The following is a 19,337-nucleotide window of genomic DNA, read 5'->3' on the forward strand; positions in this document are numbered from 1 at the left end:
AAAGTCACTTTGTAATGTTTGACAAAAATTCTGATTCTTTATTCTCCTATTTCCCCTACCACTTGCAATTCAGCAGTTTAATGAATAAAAACTCAGTTACAGTTCATCTCTAAAGTAATTATAGTCAAAATATCAAATCAAATTATGAACCTAGGATTAAATAAATTTAGCTTATTTTTCTCAGATAAGTTAGATTTCTTTGATCAAGAAATTAATGCATTTGTGAAAAAACTATCAGGCATTCTGAATTTTTATAACTATGCCTTAATTTAGAATGAAGGAAAAAAACACTATGTAAATAACATATAATTTTATAACAAATATAATAAATATACATGTCAAATTATATTTGTATACAAATTCATGTGTGCATGTATCTCTGTGTGTGTGTGTGTATGTGCGTGTGTGTGTGTGTGTGTGTGTGTGTGTGTGTGTGTGTGTGATTTTATGGAATGTCCCAGAATCTCTGTTTATGCTAAATTTCGCCTCGGCTTACCACAGTCATATGCTTAAATAATAGTTATTCTGCCTGTAAGCTATTACATTTAGAAACATAAAAATTCTAGCTTTTTGATGTATGATGTTCTGCCCAGTTCCCACCTAGAAATCTTCTACCAGTGTGGTACTCCATCTGGTCCTTTTCTAATTATAAATAAATCTTTTTCTAAGAGATGGTAGATTACTATCAAATATTGTCTTTCTAATTAAATCTTATTCAATTCAGGGATGGAATACTTCCCTTTGTAAGAGAAATTGGCATGAACTAGAAAACTGGATCAATCTTATTGAATCATAACTATTGAAATAAAAAAAATTCTGAGTAAATAAACCCATGATACTCTGATGATGCCTACTTTACTTTTTAAATCATGAGAAAAAAGAAAGGAAAAATATAGTAAGAAGTGATGTTCTATGAAACACACATCTGTGGGTACTTGTTATTACTAGACTTAGGAAAATCAAAAATAATTTGTAGTTTCTTTCACTGTTATGCCACAGTTCTCTTTAACTGTCCTGACTCAGTTTCCTTGTACAAGTTTCCCTTGTGCCAGTCTCCCTAATTACTCCCCTAAGCTGTAAATCTCCCTCTGGTCCATGAAGGCTGAGGACCAGTTAGTCTAAGGTTATAAATTGTTAGCCCAAGCAAGATAAACAAGAAAGTAGACCTCCTCATTATCTTCTGTCCTTGAGAACTTACAACATCCCTCTAAAATATTCCAAGGTATTTCACTAACATCTTTATCTCTGGGTATTCAGACACCCTGTCTCTGGGTTCCTCTTTGATTCACAGTCTTTTCCAGCTGGGCTTTCCCTCTTCTTTGTCTCCAAAAGGTATATAAAGGTTAGAGATTCTCCATTCATTGCTGGAGAATGGCGGCTGGCGGTGGATGATGGACGCTGGACGCTGGATTCTTTGAGATGATAGTCTCCTCCAGACCTGGGACCAACATGAATTCCTTGGTCCCCTTTATCTCTGTCTGACTGGATAATTTGAGACGAGAGTCCTGTCCAGTCAATCTTACTCTCCCATTAATAAAATATTAAAAACTCTCTAATCTTTCTCCTGCCTCAGTTTCTCTGGCATTACATCACTACCTATTGGATTTAAACACAGCTTCTTAGTAAAATGTAGTCTTCTAATGAATTTAATTTCTACTTAATAACAGAAAATTATCATGTTCTATAAATATTAATAGATTAAAAACATATGATTTGAAGAATCAATAAATGTTTTTTGAGGATGATATGAAGAGATCAATTTAGGAAGAATTGTCATTTTTATTATATTAGCTCAACTACCCATGAGCAATCGATAGTCTTTCAATTGTTTAGATCTAACTTTATTTGTATGAAACATGTTTTGTCATTGTGTTCATATAGTTCTTGTGTTTGTCTTGGCAGATAGACCCCCAAGTCTTTCATTTTCTCCACAATAATTTTAAATGGAATTTCTCTTTCTATTTCTTGCTCATGGGCTTTGTCAGTTATATATAGAAATTTTGATGATGTGTGTGCACTTGTTTAATATTTTAAAATTTTGCTAAAGCTATGAATTATTTCGAGTAGGTTTTTGAATAATTTTCTAAAATTCCCTAATTATGTCATCATATCACCTACAAAGAATGATAGTTTTATTTCCTCATTGCCTATCCTAATTTCTTTAATTTCTTTTTTTCTTATTGTTAAAGCTACATTTCTAATACTGTGTTGAATAATAGTGGTGATAATGGGCATCCTTGTTTCAGCCCTGATCTTATTGGGAATGCATCTCACTTCTCTCCATTATAAATAATGCTTACTGATGTTTTTAGATAGATACTGCTTATTATTTTAAGGAAGCTATATTTATCCCATTGCTCTCTAATGTTTTTAACAGGAATAAGTGTTGTATTTAGCCAAAAGTTTTTTCTGCATCTATTGAGATTATCATATAATTTCTGCTCATTTTGTTATTGAAATGGTCAATGATGGCAATAGTTTTCATGATACTGAACTAGTCTTACATTCCTGGTATAAATCTCATTTGTTCATAGTGTATTATCCTGCTGATAAGTTGCTACAATCTCTTTGCAAATATGTTAATGAAAAATTTTGCTTCAATATTCATTAGAGAGATTGGTTTGTAATTTTCTTTTTCTGTTTTGGCTCTTCTTGATTTAGGTATCAGTACCACAATTGTGTTATGGAAGGAATTTGGCAGGACTCCTCCTTCTTTATCTGTTTTCCTAAACAGTTTACAGAGAATTGGAATTAATTGTTCTTTAAAGGGGCAGGTAAGTGGCACAGTGGCTAGAGCCCTAAACTAAGGAGGACCTGAGTTCAAATCCTAGACACTTAACACTTCTTAGCTATGAGACCTGGGGCAAGTCACTTAACCCCAATTGCCTAAGCAAAAAAATAAATAAATAAATAAAGATTAGTAGAATTCACTTGTAAATCCTACCATCTCTAAACATTTTTATCTTTGAGAGTTTATTAATGGTTTGTTCAATTTGTTTATCTAAAATGGGTCTATTTAAATACTTTATTTCCTTTTCTGTTAATCTGAACAATTTATAGTGTCATGAATATTCATCTATTTAGGTTAGATTGTCAGACTTGTTGCACACAGTTGGGTAAAATAAGCTCCTAATTATTGTTTTAATTTCTTTGTCATTGGTGGTCAGTTTACTCTTTTCTTTTTTGATGCTGGTGATTTCTTTTTTTTCCTTTCCTTTTTCTAATCAAATTAGCCAAAGGTTTATGCATTTTGTTGGTTTTTTCCCCTAAAACCAACTCTTAGTTTATTTATTAGTCAATAGTTTTATAAGTTTCAATTTTATTTATATCTCCTTTGAATTTCAGAATTTCTAATTTGGAATGTAATTGGGGTTTTTAATTTTTTTCCTGATGGTAGCTATTTTTTGTTACATGACCAATTCATTGATTTCTTCTTTTTCTACTTTATTCATGTAGCTATTTAGATATATGAAATTTCTCCTTAAAAGCTGTTTTGGCTGCATTCCATAAGTTTTGATATATTGTCTCATTATTGTCATTTTCTTGGATAAAAATATGGATTTTTCCTTTAATTTGTTGTTTGATCCATTCATTTTTTAGAATTAGATCATTTAATTTCCAATTGATTTTTAGTTTATCTTTCCTTTCCCCTTTATTAAATATAATTTTTATTACATTGTGGTCTGAAAAGAAAGCACTTACTATTTCTGCTTTAGTGCATTTGATTGTAAGATTTTTATGCCCTAATACCTGGTTAATTTTTGTGTAGGTATCATGTACTACTGAGAAAACCTTTCAATCTCTGTTCACTTTTCTTCAGTGGTCTATCATATGTAGATTTCCTAGGATTCCATTAAAGTCCTTAGTTTCTTTCTTGTTTATTTTGGGGTTAGATGTGTCTGATTATGAGAGAGGAAGATTGAAGAACTCTACTAGTGCAGTTTTATTGTCTATTTCATCCTATAACTGGCTTAAAATCATCTCTAGGAATTTGGCTGCTCTATCACTTGGTGAATATATATATATTTTTTCTACATTGTTTACTGTATCCTTTATAAAGATTTATTTTCCTTCCTTATCTCTTTTAATAAGATCTATTTTTTCCTTATGCTTTTTCTGAGATCAGAATTGCTACCCCTGCTTTTCTTTCTTTTCTTTTCTTTTTTTTTTTTACTTCAGATGAAGCATAATAAATTCTGTTCCAGTCTTTTGCCTTTATTCTGTATGTGTCTCTGTGTCAAATGTGTTTCTTGTAAACAATATATTGTAAGATTATTTTTTAAAAATTCACTTTGCTATTCCCTTCCATTTTGAGAAAGTTCATCCCATTCATACCTACAGTTATAATTACTAGCTCTATATTTCTCTCCATCCTACTTTTCCCCCTTTATATACTTCAGTTCTTTCCACCCTGTGTTATGTAGAATTTTCTTTTTTACCCACCCTATACTAGCTTATCTCCTTTCCCCCTCCCCTTTCTCTTAGTAGTGTTGTTGTTTTTTTACCCACTCCACCCACTACTTTTTCTTCTATCACTTCTTCCCTCTTTCTCTTCTTTCCTTAGTATTTCTGCCCTCCCTTCTATCTTAGCCTTCACTTTTCTTTCTTCTTTCTCGTCCCACTTCTTTATAAGGTTAGATACTTTTCTAAATCCAACTGAATGATCAAATTATTACCTTTAAATCCAAAACTGTTGAGATCAAGCTTTAGACAATGCTTATCCTCCTCCCTTCTTTCCCTCCATTTTAATTAATAAATTAATTAATATATTAATCAATAATTAATTAATTTAATACATGCACCTCTTCATGTAATCTAATTGTCCCATCATACATCTCCTTTCCTCTTTTTCCAGTACAGTCCTTTTCATACCCCTTAATGTTTTTTTTTTTTTTCCCCCTTTGATGTCATCATTTCAGAGTCCATTTAAAACCACACACTCTGTCCATGTGATGTCCCCCCTTCTATCTGCCTCATTAAGAGTTACAGATATTGTTTTCCCTTCTAAGAATGTAAACATAATATATAATTCCTCCCTGTTTACTTTTCTATGCTTCTCTTGTGTCCTTTGTTTGTAGTTTTAAATTTCTCTTTAATTCTTTTTTTTAATAGAATTGATTGAAATTCTCTTCATTGAAGATCTATCACCTCCCCTGAAAGTTAATGGTGAATCTCACTAGGTAGTTAATTCTTGGTTGTAACCCTAGGTCCTTTGCCTTCTAGAAGATGGTGTCTCAAGTCCTCTGATACTTTATTGTAGAAGCTACCAGATCCTGGGTAATCCTGACTGTTTCGCCTTAATATTTTATTTATTTATTTTTTTTTTTTGGCAGCTTGCAGTATTTTTTCCTTATGATTGTAGTTCTGGAATTTTGCAACAATATTTCTTGGGATTTTCCTTGTAGGATCTCTTTTTGAAGGTGATTGACGGATTCTTTCAATGAATATTTCCTCTTTGGTCATAGATTTTTGGGTCAGTTTCTTTAATGATGTTTTGAAGAATCTTAAACAGGCTCATTTTTGGTCATGAACTTCAGGTAGACCAATAATTTTTAATTTTTTTTCTTTTGGATCTATTTTATACTTTGGCTATTTTTTTCATTAAAGTATTTCACATTTTCTTCCATTTTTTTCATTTTTTTAAAAACTTTGATTCTTGCTGTCTCACAGAACACATTCTAGTTCTTCCTTTCTCACTGAGAATATCATATTTTCAATGATGTTAATAAATGCAGGTATAATTTTAAATGAAAAAAAAAAGTATCCTAAATTTATGAGTATAAATCAGAAGCTTTTCAAGTACTAAAAATTTCCAATAGACAAAATAATTTTTGATGACTTCTTCCAGGTCACTCAGCTAGCAAGTGACGGAACACTGAGACTATGTCTTCCTGATTGCAAATTCACATTTATTGATTTTGCTCACTTTGCTTTTGTGATCATTATTTAAAAAACCTTAAAAAAACATTGTGAAACTCCCTATAAAAATTCACTGGTAAATCTAGCAATGTATTTGTTCAAATCATTTTACCATCTCTTCCTATTTCCTATTTCTTGTTCCATTGACATATGAATTTCAACACTTAAAATCTCAATCAAGTTTTTTTTTTGTTTGTTTGTTTTTTGTAATTTTTTTTTTACCATTTAGCTTAATCTGTTTTTAATGTTATTTTATCTTTTGTGTGTCTCCTTTACCATGCTTTTGACTCTTTTTTTCATGATTTTCTTGAACCATGCTCAATTCTTTTTCTGAATTTTTCTTCTATCTTTCATTTAATTTCCAGAATCCTGTTTCATCTCTTCCTTGTCTTAAGGCCAATTCACTTTTTTTTTTTTTTTGGAAGCTTAGATTTAGGAGTTTTGACTTTGTTATCTTCTAACTACATATGTATTGTGATCTTCCTTGTCAACAAAGTAACTTTCTATAGTCAGAATTCTTTGGTGTTATTTTTGGTCATTTCTCCAGCCTATTACTTGATCTTTAACTCCTTGTTAAAATAGGGCTTTCCTTCCAGGATGGAGGAAATACTATGTCCAGCTTCAGGGGTATTGTGCAGTTGTTTTCAGAGATACTTCCAGAAACCTGTAAGTTTTTAGTTCTTCCAAGTTTGCATGAGATAAAGAGAGTATTTACTATTTTCCTGGCCTGTGCTTTTTTGCCCTGGAATTATAAAGAGGATACTTAGTCCCCTATGGTCAAAAGCTCTCCTCCTTACTTTGGATTGTCAGTCAGGTGACCCAGATCCTAATATGGTCAAAACAACAGAGTTCCACTTCATGCTATTAAAAAGATCTCTATAATCTTCTTATTACGAGTTGTTCAACTCCTTTACATTCTGTGGGCCGAGAGGTCCCCAGACACCTGCTGCCATTGCTGATTCAGTGACTCCTTTGGCCTACTTACTCCTCGTTGGCTGGGGATAGGGCTGTGCTGCTGCACTCTGTACTAAACTGTGCTCTACTTTCACACTGGTAGGGCAGATCTTTTTTTGCTGACCTTCCAAGTTGGCTTTGACATCTCTGGGCTGATAGGTCTAGAAAGCACCACTGTTTCTACTGATTCAGTCATCCAGAAGTCTGCTCTTGATTTCGCGGTATCAGTTCTGTGCTCCACTCTCACCTTGGTACAAAATATTTTCCCTGACTTCTAGGCTTGAATTTATTTAGAGTCATTATTTAAAGCTATTTGGAGGAGTGTAGGGGAGAGATCAGGTAAGTCCCTAACTTTACTGTCATCTTGGCTACCCCTCTTTGGCAGAATTTTCTATAGTAGCCCAACATATATATTTTATTTTATCCCATTTGTTTTTCTCTAGGCGTTTGATAACTTGCAAAAACCCCACATTTTGTTTTCCTTTTTATATAATCAATATATATGTTTGTGTATGTATGCACTTTGTATGTGTATGCACACGTATTTGCATGTATCTGTTTTTAAGATGCAGAATCTATAAAGATATTCTTTCATTCTTTTCATTATTAGAATTTGAAAATCTTATAGATATTGTTTAAAGTACTGCTAAATAAAATGTGTCGAATTCATTCTAATGTTTATTCTTATTTCGTTTCTTTGGTATTAGAAAAAAGCCTGTATATAACAGATATTAATAGAAACACTGAGAAAAAATGTAGCAAATTCAACTGGGCAATCAAAGATAATTGTTTCTGATATTGAAAACTCATGTCAGTTTATAACCAGTTATAACAAAGTTATACTTTTGCTACATCCAGTTTTAAATTTTATATGAATTTTCTGTTTGAGGTCAATTTCTGGAATAGTAAGTGATAAATATGCTATATAGTAACCAGCTATGTAATTATATCTAGTTGAGATTTTGGAGATTAAACAAAATTTTTGGTTCTTTATTACTGCTTATTTCTGAAGAACTTTTTAAAAATTAATAATTCATTCTTTACTATTTCATCTTTGAGGAAGAAGTTTAGGCAGATAGGCTTTAAGATATCTATTTAGACTAAAAACCTTAATAGGAATTAAATTTTATTTACATATCGATCTTTAAAGCAGAAGTTTTTAACTATTTTTAACTATAACTCCATTAATTTGTTTAGATTGATGAGAATAAATATAGGTTTAGATGGAAAGAAGCAAACACTGTTTTTAACATAGCTGGTTTCCTTTGTTAGCCTATGCATTTTTAATTTTTTTTTTACTTTTATTTATGGAGTTAATCATTTCTATAGTGTACAGTAATAGAAAGATGATTGCATATGAAACTGCAAATCCACTATGTACAACTTGCTATTCTTTAAAAATATATTAAAATTGTCATTTAGATTTCTTTTTCTTTTTTCCCATCCCTCCCTCTCCTAAAAGATGGCCACCATTATGCAAAAATAAGTTATATAGATATGTGTGTGTGTATAATTATTATTCTATACATACTACTATCTATCTTTCTTTATATGTCCTTTAAGATTAATTTGGGTATTTATAATAATAAAAAAGACTTATTTGCTTTGTTTTTCTTAAAACAATATTGCAATTACTACATTCAGTGTTCTCCTGGTTCCGCTCACTTTGCTCTTCATTCTTATATGCCTCTCCATGTTTTCCTTACATCATTTAGCTCTTTCTTATAGCATAGTAGTATTCTATCACAATCATACCCCACAATGTGTTCAGCTATTCCACAATTGATGGGCATTCCTGCAATTTCTTGTTCTTTGCCACCACAAAGAAAGATCTTATAAATATTTTAGAACAGACATATTCTCCTAATCATCTCTGGAAATAGACCTAATAGTGGTATTACTGAGGTCAAAAGGTAGAGACACTTTAACAAGTCTTTGGAAATAATTGAAGATTGCTCTCCAAAAGAGTTGGATCAGTTTATAATTCCACCTAGAATTAGTGTCCCAATTTTTCCAAATCTTCTCCAAGTTATCACTTTCTACTCCTCTCATTTGAACCAATTTAGGAGTTGTAAAATGTTATCTCAAGCTTGTTTTAATTTGTATTTCTCTAATCAGTAAGGATTTGAAACATTTATTCATATTTTTTATAAATTGTTTTGATTTCTTTATTGGAAAACTACCTGTTAATATACTATGTATTTTAAAACATTATTTTCAGAAAGGTTCCATAAGTTTTCATCAGACTGCCCAAGTGGTTCATAACAGAATAATTTTGAAGCATCCCTGCTTGAAAGTTTTATTATTGTTCTTTAATGATGTAATGTCCAGGCTATCATGACTTAACAGGGCATTTTATGATATGAAGGGCTTTGCGCAAAAAATATATATATATATACATATATTAACAAGAATATATGTTATATCACCCCTCTTTAATGCATACCCTCTTCCTCCTTCTCAACCCCATAGAATTCCATATTATTCATTTGTGGCCAACTCTTTGTAATAGAATAGACCTTACTCACTAGGCCCTTTTTTCCTGCATTATCCTCCTTCAATCTATAAAGATGTCATTACTTCCATGAGACTATCTCTCCATCTCATCCTCTGTCATATCCTTTACATTTTGACTTAAATTTTTCCTAACATTAGAACCTTTTCCAATGAGTCTCTCACCTTATTATGAGGCCCATGTATTTAAGCTTTAGTTTCAGTATTTGACCTCCCAGTGTGTAATGACCTCGTATTTAAAATCAGCTGAAGTCAGGAATTCAGGTTAAGGGAAAAATCTTCAATCTTTATTGAAGTGAAGAGATGAATAAGGATTGCAATAGCAATATGGGCAAGAAAGATTGCGATAGCAATATGGGCAGCTGCGACAGGAAGCCAGCTAACAGAGAGAGATCTGAGCTGAGCCAACCATTGCAATGGCAATGCAAAAAGTCTCTCCTTCCCCTTCCTTTTCCACTCCCCTGCCTCCACCCACCAAAATCGCCATTTCCTATACAACACATCAGGACTTGCACAAAGAGTGGGCGGGGGCCATACTTTCTCCAAGCTTATATATTAATAGAGTATGGTCCAATTACTATTTAGCCTCATGTGCTTGGGACCTCAGTGCATCAACTCAAGCCTCAGCCCATTATACCAGTGAATAATCTGAATTAATTTCTTTAGATATTGACATATAGCTAAGGAATTCTCAAAATTATTCAGCATCATAATTTGAAGGCAAAGATTCTGCAATAATCAGTTTTCTTTATACTCCAACTCTCATGACCACACATAGCTACTGGAAAATATAACATCTTTGCGTCTATCAATTTTTTTCCACGGGGTAATATCTATGCTTTTTAATATATTGTCCAGATGTGCTGTAACTTTCTTTCCAAGGAACAGGTTTTTTTTTTGTTTGTTTGTTTTTTTTAATTCATGGCTGCAATTGCCATCTTAATTTTGGTCTTAGTGGCCATATAGCTCACCACAAGCCAAATACCTCACCTTAGACAAAGCATCAGAGATTAAAACTTTGGTCATCTTTGCTTAGATTTTAGATTCTTTTTAGTATCTCAATCTGCCTTATGATACAGTGATTATGTTTTAACACCCACATCTTCGGGTACTGTAAACAAATACATTTAAAGACAGCATGCTTATAAAAGGACACTAAGTGAGGTGAGCTAAAACATTAAAGCAAAATAATGATAGATAGTTTAGGGTAATTCAGATAATTACTACAACTTGAATAAATGGTAAAACAGTCACAGCAGTACAGAAAAGCAATTGGTACAAGTACCTTCTTCTCGCCATAATATGTTAGCAACTGCAGCATGTCAAAAAAAAAGAGAAGAAAAGAAATAAATGAAAACAGAATGTACACAATAGCATATCAATTCCAATAACTACTGAAGTGGGCACAACCTCTGGCCAGAAAAGAAAATCTACAGAGAAGCAGTAACAGTGAATTAAGCAATCTAATGTAGATTAATAGAGCAGCAACCTATCTGGGATTATTATTGCTCTATGAATTTCCCAAAATAACTCCTTTGGAGTAAAGATTCCATTAATAAACAACAAGGAGGGACATTTTATGCCCCATTAAAACAGTAGTTCATTATATATGTTTATGTGTTACATTAAAAACTATATTAAAAAGCTGTAATATGATGTGTCATTAAGCTAATTGTCACCAATAGTCATTTTTGAGGAAGGGAAAATCTTCACTAATTAAAGCTTTTGAGACAACTAGGAAGCATAGCAGTTATAGAATTGGGCTCAGGAAGATCTGAGTTCAGATTTTACCTCAAATATTCATTTGTTTTTTTGATTCTGGATGCTTAACTCAGCTTGGTCTCAGTTCCTTATCTATAAATGAAAGTATTGCCCTGAAATGATTCCAGCTCTAAATCAGAGATCCTATGATCTTTATTTAGTTAACATTACAGTTTAAATATAGTTGTCAAAATTTTTGGTTTCTTTCACAACTTACAATTTTCCTACATTAGAATATTTCTTTCAAAGATGTGTTTGAACACTATTCTAAGGAGGAGACAAATTTTTTTTTTTGAGTCAGCTTTCTTTTTAACATAGAGCATATCTTAAGGCATTATGAATTTTCACCAATTGATTCCCAGAAAAAAATGAAAATTCAGCCTCAAAATAATTTAAATATGTCACCATACTAGTTTCCCTTACTTGTTGGGAAATAAGACTAGGTTCATGAATTGAAAGGAGAGATTTGCTAAATCTTTTTTTCCAGATTCCTCATCACAATCATTATTTCTTCCCTAGGCTGACTGCTCTTCTCTGGTGAGGGAAGGGAAAAAGACTGAAGCTAGTTGAAAATTAACATTTTTAAAGCTTCATTATCCATGTTTCTCCTACTCACAGCAAAAAAATAATTAAGTCACTACTTAGTGAGAGACAGTGTGGCACAGAGTTATAATATCTGTGTTGAAGCCTCACCTCTTTTTGACCATATGCAAGTCATTTGACCTCTACTAGTTTCAAGCATTCCTGAAAGACATGTTTTAAAAAGGATGAATTCTCCATGAGTTGAAGGAATTTCCATATGAAATCACAGGTCCTTGCAACTCTTGCTAGATTTTAGCTTCATAAATCCAAAGAAAATAGAAGAGAAGACAAGAAGAAAGAGATGGCAAAGAAAAATGAATTAAAAAACGATGAGATAAGAGGGAAATGGAAATTGAAGAAAAAATAGAAGGAAAAGAAAGAAGTCTGTAACCAATTTAATTTTCTAGCTTTTTGGCCCTAACCTATATATAAGATAACTCTATCATATTCCAAGTGAATATTTCTCAAGGGGACTCTTTCTAAAGTTCATCTATGTTTAAAACCCTCTCAAAATCTCTCTTAAGAATTTTAAAATTGATTGTTTGACATGAGAAACACTGGCACAGGATGCCCACATGGCATGTCCTCACCAGAGATGTTGTGCTGTATGAGCAAAGCAAAATTGAATTAGCTCAGAATAAATTCAAGATGCACAAAATTAAAGCAGCCACTTCAAATGTTCATATGAACTATTTGTGTTTGACATGTGGCATTCTGTGGCAGAGCGTTCTAAGCTCATGTTTGTCTGATTAGCCACAGTTAGACATCCTGTAGCTCAACTCTAACATAGTGATGTTATTTTGGTCCTCTTTGAGAATGAAGGACAACAACCAATCAACCATGTTTAGCAATGGAAGCCTAGGGAACTGGTAAAGATAGGGTCAATTGAACCTACACCACAGGTTATTTAATCCTGCAATAATGTTTCATCTAATCTATTTGCCTTTTATATACACCATATGTTTAAGGCCCTCAAATCTTTTTCCAAGAAATGACTGTTTAAGGTATTGTATAAAATATTAAAAACCCTATCTGCATCAGGTAATGAGCTTGGAGAGCATTGTGATATTTAAAAAGCAGCATCAATATAGCAGTTAACACTTTCTCAGGAAGCTACAATGCTATACAACTATTTTCCTTGGCTACTCATGTGTAAGCTGTTTGGCCGTTCAACTAAATGAGTTTTCTTTTGTCCTTGACTGAAGGAGTTTAAAGGTTTGCATTAGTTCAATACCTTTCATGACAAACCACATTTATGAAAGGCTAACATTTTAGTTTGATGTCTTATTGACTTCTAAATTTTGATAGCAAAAAAAAAAAATCAAGATAACTTTAGAAGAGCAAACTTCTTTTAAAAAAGGGCAATCTTAGAAACCTAAAAAGAGATCAAAAATTGTAAATCTCAGTAATGAACAGAAAGTATGACAGGTGTTAGATTTGGAAAATAGGTGCAGGGAAATAGGGAGAGAATGACAAAGGGAAAGAGAAAGGAAGAAGAGAGGGGATGGGAAGGAGAAAGAAACAGAGAGAAATTTAAAATGATGTATTTTAAAGGTGTTAGACATGAGTATATAGTGATCTAAGCTTCCATGGGTAATTATTATTTATCTTTATAATTTTTTTAATTTTTGTTTTCCTCTTAATTACTTGGGATTATTTTCTTCTTCAGTTATGAGTACTCTAAAATCAAGCATCTTTTTCAAACTCAGTTTTAATTAGCACTCTACATGAATGAAAGGTCAGGATAAGATCTGTAGATCTGGTGGGATGGTTAACAATGAGGAGAAGAAAGCACATCAACAAGACTGTTTTTCCCTTTCCCCCTAGTATACATTCAACTTTAGCATTTGTGGACAATATTCCCAGTCTTTATTTCCTCATTTTACCATCAACTCTTATTATAAATCCCATGATTTGGGAGGCTCCTAGCCTTTTCATCCCAGGGAATAATTGCAATTCCTATGAAATAATGCTCTTGAGACTATAATCTATACATTTCTGTGAAATGTAGAAAAATTTTAGTTTTGATATTCAGTACACAAAGACTCAATATTTTAAGCCTAAGGAAACCTTTGTCTTTCCTTTGGGAGTCTAAATGTATTTTTTTAAGGAGAGGGGAGAGGAAAAAAGCTTTTTAAATTATTGATCCTCGTTAGAACTTATTGTCACAAATATTAGTATGCTTCAGATTTGTTTATTCCAGATAGAGATGGATAGAAGACATCTATGAAACTAATTTCTACAAGACAGTGAAAGTGTTAAAATATGTGATATTTTAATAAGTCCTTTTCTCATAAATTAAGAGGCTGTATGTAACTGACATATATAAAAGAATGGCATAAGAAGAACAAGAGAACATGACCATACATACATTTTCAACCTCATTTCTCTAGAACTTATGTACGTGTCACCTAACATCTATCTAAATGTAGTGTCTATCTTGGGCCACTAGAACTGCCTCTGGGGTTAGACAATTAATTATTTTCACTGATCCTAGTGCCTGAGTTATTGTTATGCTATACATTTCCTTTTTATCATAAAATGGAACTTTAAAATATATTTTCCATTGTTATCCATAAATCAATCAAGAAATATTTATTAAGTACCTATACTGTACCAGGAATAGTCTAATCACTGCAGAAAAATAGTGACATGGGGAAAATATTCTTTTTTTTTATAGCTTTTTATTTTCAAGATCTATGCATGGGTAATTTTTCAGCATTGACAGTTGCAAAACCTTTTGTTCCTATTTTTCCCCTCCTTCCCCCCATCCATTCCCCCAGATGGCAGGTAGATGAATGCATGATAAATATGTTAAACTATATGTTAAATACAATATATGTATACATGTCCATATAGTTATTTTGCTGCACAGAAAGAATTGGACTTTGAAATAGTGTACAATTAACCTATGCAATTAAAAAATGCAGACGAACAAAGATAGAGGGATTGGGAATTCTATGTAGTGGTTCACACTCATTTCCCTGAGTTCTTTCGCTGGATATAGCTGGTTCTGTTCATTACTGATCAATTAGACCTGGTTTGGATCCTCTCATTGTTGAAGAGGGCCATGTCCATCAGAATTGATCATCACAGAGTGTTGTTGTTTAAGTATATAATGATCTCCTGGTCCTGGTCATTTCACTCAATATCAGTTCATGTGAGTCTCTCCAGGCCTTTCTGAAATCATCCTGCTGGTCATTCCTTACAGAACAATAATATTCCATAATATTCATATACCACAACTTATTCAGCCATTCTCCAATTGATGGGCATCCACTCAACCACTCAGTTTCCAGTTTCTGGCCACTACTAAATGGGCTGCCACAACATTCATGCACATACAGGTCCCTTTCCCTTCTTTAAGATATCTTAGGGATATCAGCCCAGTAGTAACACTGCTGGATCAAAGGGTATGCACAGTTTGATAACTTTTTGAGCATAGTTCCAAATTGCTCTCCAGAATGTCTGGATGTGTTCACAATTATAGGGAAAATACTCTAGTCCTTGTATCAAAGTTGTGAATTAGCAAAAACAAAGTACAACAATAACAACCATCACCATAAGAAAATTTTATGCAAAAAAAGGTATAGTGAACAAAGAACCTCTCTCTTTATGCCAGACTTACTGCTAGTCACTTGCTGAATTAAGCCAGAATTATCAATATTTATTCTGCTAGATAATGACTTGGGCTTGAGTCCAATAGGCCAGTGGGGAATCCTTTTTACATAATTGCCAGTTACTGTTTAGTGTGTATACCTGGGGTAGTCTGCACAAATGAGATGATACTAATTGGGTTTTATTTGAAGGTTCTATTCAGAACATTTTAGTGATATCAGAAAATTCCCATAAAGCTGCCATTTTGTAAAGTCTTTACTGACTTGCCCTTTTGGTAGGAATATGAGTTCATTAAATAAAAATTGTTTTCATAACCATATTGTGCTTCTTTTTCAACTATCTCAACCTAGATTCTTCATGGCCTTACATATCAAGTGGTTAATGCTCTCAAAAATCTTATATATTCCTGTGTATATACACAAATGTGCATGCCTATATTCATATAGATATGTATTATATATCTGAACTAATTACCTAGACATATTATATTAAATGTATTATGTGTTTATTTCAGACACAATATGAGATTAATAGGATATTGTAGATTATCCTAGGAACCTAACCATTATTTTTATCACTATTTCTTTGGGTAGCACTGCAGTTTGGAATAAAATTTATTTCTAAATAAGAACAGACTATAAAGGACAAAATCAAAGCATTAATAAAAAAGATAAAAGTATTTGAACTTTCCATTTTAAAGATCCTACAAAGTTTTTCAATTTACAATTGAGAGAACAATTTATATTATATAAATATTTGCTCTTATGAAATTCTAAGCACTGTTAATATTATCTTCAAAATATTTATTTTATGACAACACCCCTGTTCTAGTGGAATTCTTTATTACAGCACATCTAGATTACTGCAGTATCTTCTCCATGTATTTCTTAAAACAAAGGTCTTGAGTGACTAGTGACTCCTTCTCATCTCCAAATCCTGTTGTTGTTGTCCGTGATGTTCAAAGTCCATCATAATGTAGTTCCCATCTTTTCAGATTTCTTATGCTTTACTCCCTTCTTAGGTATTCTTTAATCCAATGATGCCAGCAGCCTTATTTTTTCCTATTCATATCACTCTATCTCCCTACTAAATTTATTTTCAATGGCTTTCTTCCATTCCTAGGACTCTCTAGTTGCTTATCTCTTCTCCAGATTGCCCAGTCTTCCTTGAAGTGTCAATTAAATTCTCACTTTAGCAAGAAACCTTTCCTAGTCCTTTTTAACCTTGATGCCCTCCTTCTAAGAATATCTATAATTTATACATACACACACACACACACACACTCATAAGTATGTATGCATATGTATATACACATATTATATATATGAATATCTATCTATCTATCCCTCTATCTATAGTTTTATGTATGTTTCTGACTCATTCGACTCTACCTTCTTCAATGGTAGGAACAAAAATTCCAAACAAAACAATTTTTTTTGGCATCCTCATTAATCAGCACAGTGTCAAGAAAATAGTAAGCTCTTAATTAATGCTTATTGATTTAATTATAAGCCAATGTATTTTCAGAAAATCTAACTGGGAGAAAACTTTAAAAAATGAAAACAATTGAACTGTATAATAATGCATATTGACAATTAAAATGAATAACTAGCACGCATCGATTTCAGTTTACTTTTCACATTTAAAACAAACAGAAAAATTCTCAAATTTTGTAGTATTTATATAAGAAGGACTCCCCAGTTTACAGAAGATAGTTAAAATAGAACTATAAGATGATCTGCAAACTTTGAAGTATAATATAAATGCTAGTTGCTATTATTGTTATCATCATTATTAAATTTGGCATAGTATTTTTCAGGATAAAATTAAAACTTTATTTAAGAGAGTAGAATAAAAATAAAAGCAGAATTTTTAGTAAGGCAACAGAAAAGTCAACAAATAAACTTACTATGTATGTTAAATTTGAATGAATAATATTTGATATTAAAAAAAAGGTTTGGACTCAGTAGTGCAAAATACAATATTAAGGAGCTTCTTGAATGCAACTCTTTTCCCCAATCAAGATGTTGCCTATGACTATAACAGCTTAAAGGTAGCAAGTGAGTTATAAACTTGGAAGATAAATACTTTCAAAAAATGTTTGTAACTTTCATAGAGGGTACAAATAGAGAGAACCCCCTGCCCTTCAACTGTGAACACCTCCAGATATTATGTGAATGGCATGGTGCTGATTTCAAGTCCAATATATAACCTTGTCAAAGAGATGCAAGCCCTTTAAAAGAAATCTTTTTTAGCATTCAGATTAAAATATTATAATGGAAGCCAGATGACTGGATATCAACCTTGTCCTAAAATCTTGCCTAATATTTTTCTTAAATTGTATTTAATATTTCCCCCAGTTACATTTCAAAACAAGGCTTTTATGTTTTTTTTTTAATTTTTGAGTTCTGTGTTCTCTCCCTTATTTCCATCTACAATGAAGAAACCATATGTGAAGCTATGCAAAGCATTTCCATAAAAGTCAAGATGTGAAAGAAAACATAGATCTCCCACCTTAATGAAAATAAAAATGCTCAAGAAAAAGTAAGTTAAAGATAAAGAGAGAGATAGAGTAATAAAGAATGCTTTGATCTATATTCAGACTTGATCAGTTCTTTCTCTGGGTATGGATACTATTTTTCATCATAAGTCCTTCAGAGTAGTCATGGATCATTGCACTGCTGAAAACAGAAAAGTCATTGATAGCTGATCATTCCAGAATATTGTTATTACTTTGTATATTGTACATTTTACTTTGCTTGAGTTCATGGAAAACTGCATAGGTTGTTGTTCTTTTGTTCTTTTGTTTTTGTTTTCTGAGAGCATGCTGTTCATTATTTCCCATAGAACAATAATATTCCATCATAAACACACAGCCATTCCACAATTGATGCGGAAACCATTTCCAATTGTTTTGCCATAAGAATAGAGCTGTTATGAATATTTTTGTACATATAAGTCATTTTTCTTTTTTGCCCCTGAATCTTTTTTTTTGTTTGTTTTGTTATTCATGCCTAGTACTGGTGTTGTTATATCAAAGATTATGTAAGAATTTATAGTCATTTGGACACAGATCTTTTGATCATTTATCAATTGGGGTATGGCTCTTATTTTTATTAATTTGACTCAATTCACTCTATGTTTGAGAAATGATAAAAGTATCAGAGAAACTTGCTTTGAATTTTTTAAAATTACTATTGCTAACTCTATTTGCCCTCACTTATGTCTCCCTTCTTTCATCTGTTCCTCCTTGGAAATGTTTTGGCACTTACTACTCCTTCCTCCGTATACCTCTCTTTTATTACCTTCCCCTCCTTCCCATATCCCATTCCCCTCCTACTTTCCTGCAGGATAAGATAGATTTCTATATACCCATTGAGTATGTATATTGTTTCCTCTTTGAGCCAATTCTGATGAAAGGTTCACTCACTCATGCTTTCCTCCCTTACTTCCTCGCTTCCCCTTCACAGTAAAATTATCTGCTTTTTTAAAGCAGATAATTTGCACATTCTACTTCTCCCTTTCTCCTTTTTCCCAGTACATTCCTCTCTCCCCCTTGTCATCATTTAAAAAATATATCATCCCTTCATATTCAACACACACTTGTGCCTTCTGTCTATATATACTCCTAACTATAATGATAATGAGAAAGTTCTAACGAGTTACAAATATCATTCTCTCATGTAGGGTTGCAAGCAGATAAATGTTATTAAGTCTCTTAGGATATCAATTTTCTGAATACCTCCTTATGCTTCTCCAAAATTCTATATTTAAAAATCAAATTTTACATTCAGCTCTGGATTTTTTATTATGCATGCTTGGAAATGCTCTATTTCATTGAATTGTCAACTTTTCCTCTGAAGGATTATATTCAGTTTTGCTGGATAAGTGATTCTGGGTTGTAATCCTAGCTCTACTGCTCTCCAGAATATCATATTCCAAGCCTTTCAGTTCTTTATTGTAGAAGCTGCTAAATCTTATTTTATACT

General features: G+C 32.3%; 1 protein-coding gene across 1 annotated transcript in view; it reads right to left on the reverse strand.

The window, feature by feature from the left end:
• The window catches only part of FSTL5 (follistatin like 5), a 994,361-nt gene that overhangs the window by 98,496 nt on the left and 876,528 nt on the right, over positions 1 to 19,337 (reverse strand). The window contains exon 11 of the mRNA XM_051966050.1: positions 10,673 to 10,699. Coding sequence (XP_051822010.1) covers positions 10,673 to 10,699 — 27 coding nt within the window. The remainder of the gene's footprint in view (positions 1 to 10,672; positions 10,700 to 19,337) is intronic.

The sequence above is a fragment of the Antechinus flavipes genome, chromosome 6 (genome assembly GCF_016432865.1).
Source record: "Antechinus flavipes isolate AdamAnt ecotype Samford, QLD, Australia chromosome 6, AdamAnt_v2, whole genome shotgun sequence".
NCBI lineage: Eukaryota > Metazoa > Chordata > Mammalia > Dasyuromorphia > Dasyuridae > Antechinus > Antechinus flavipes.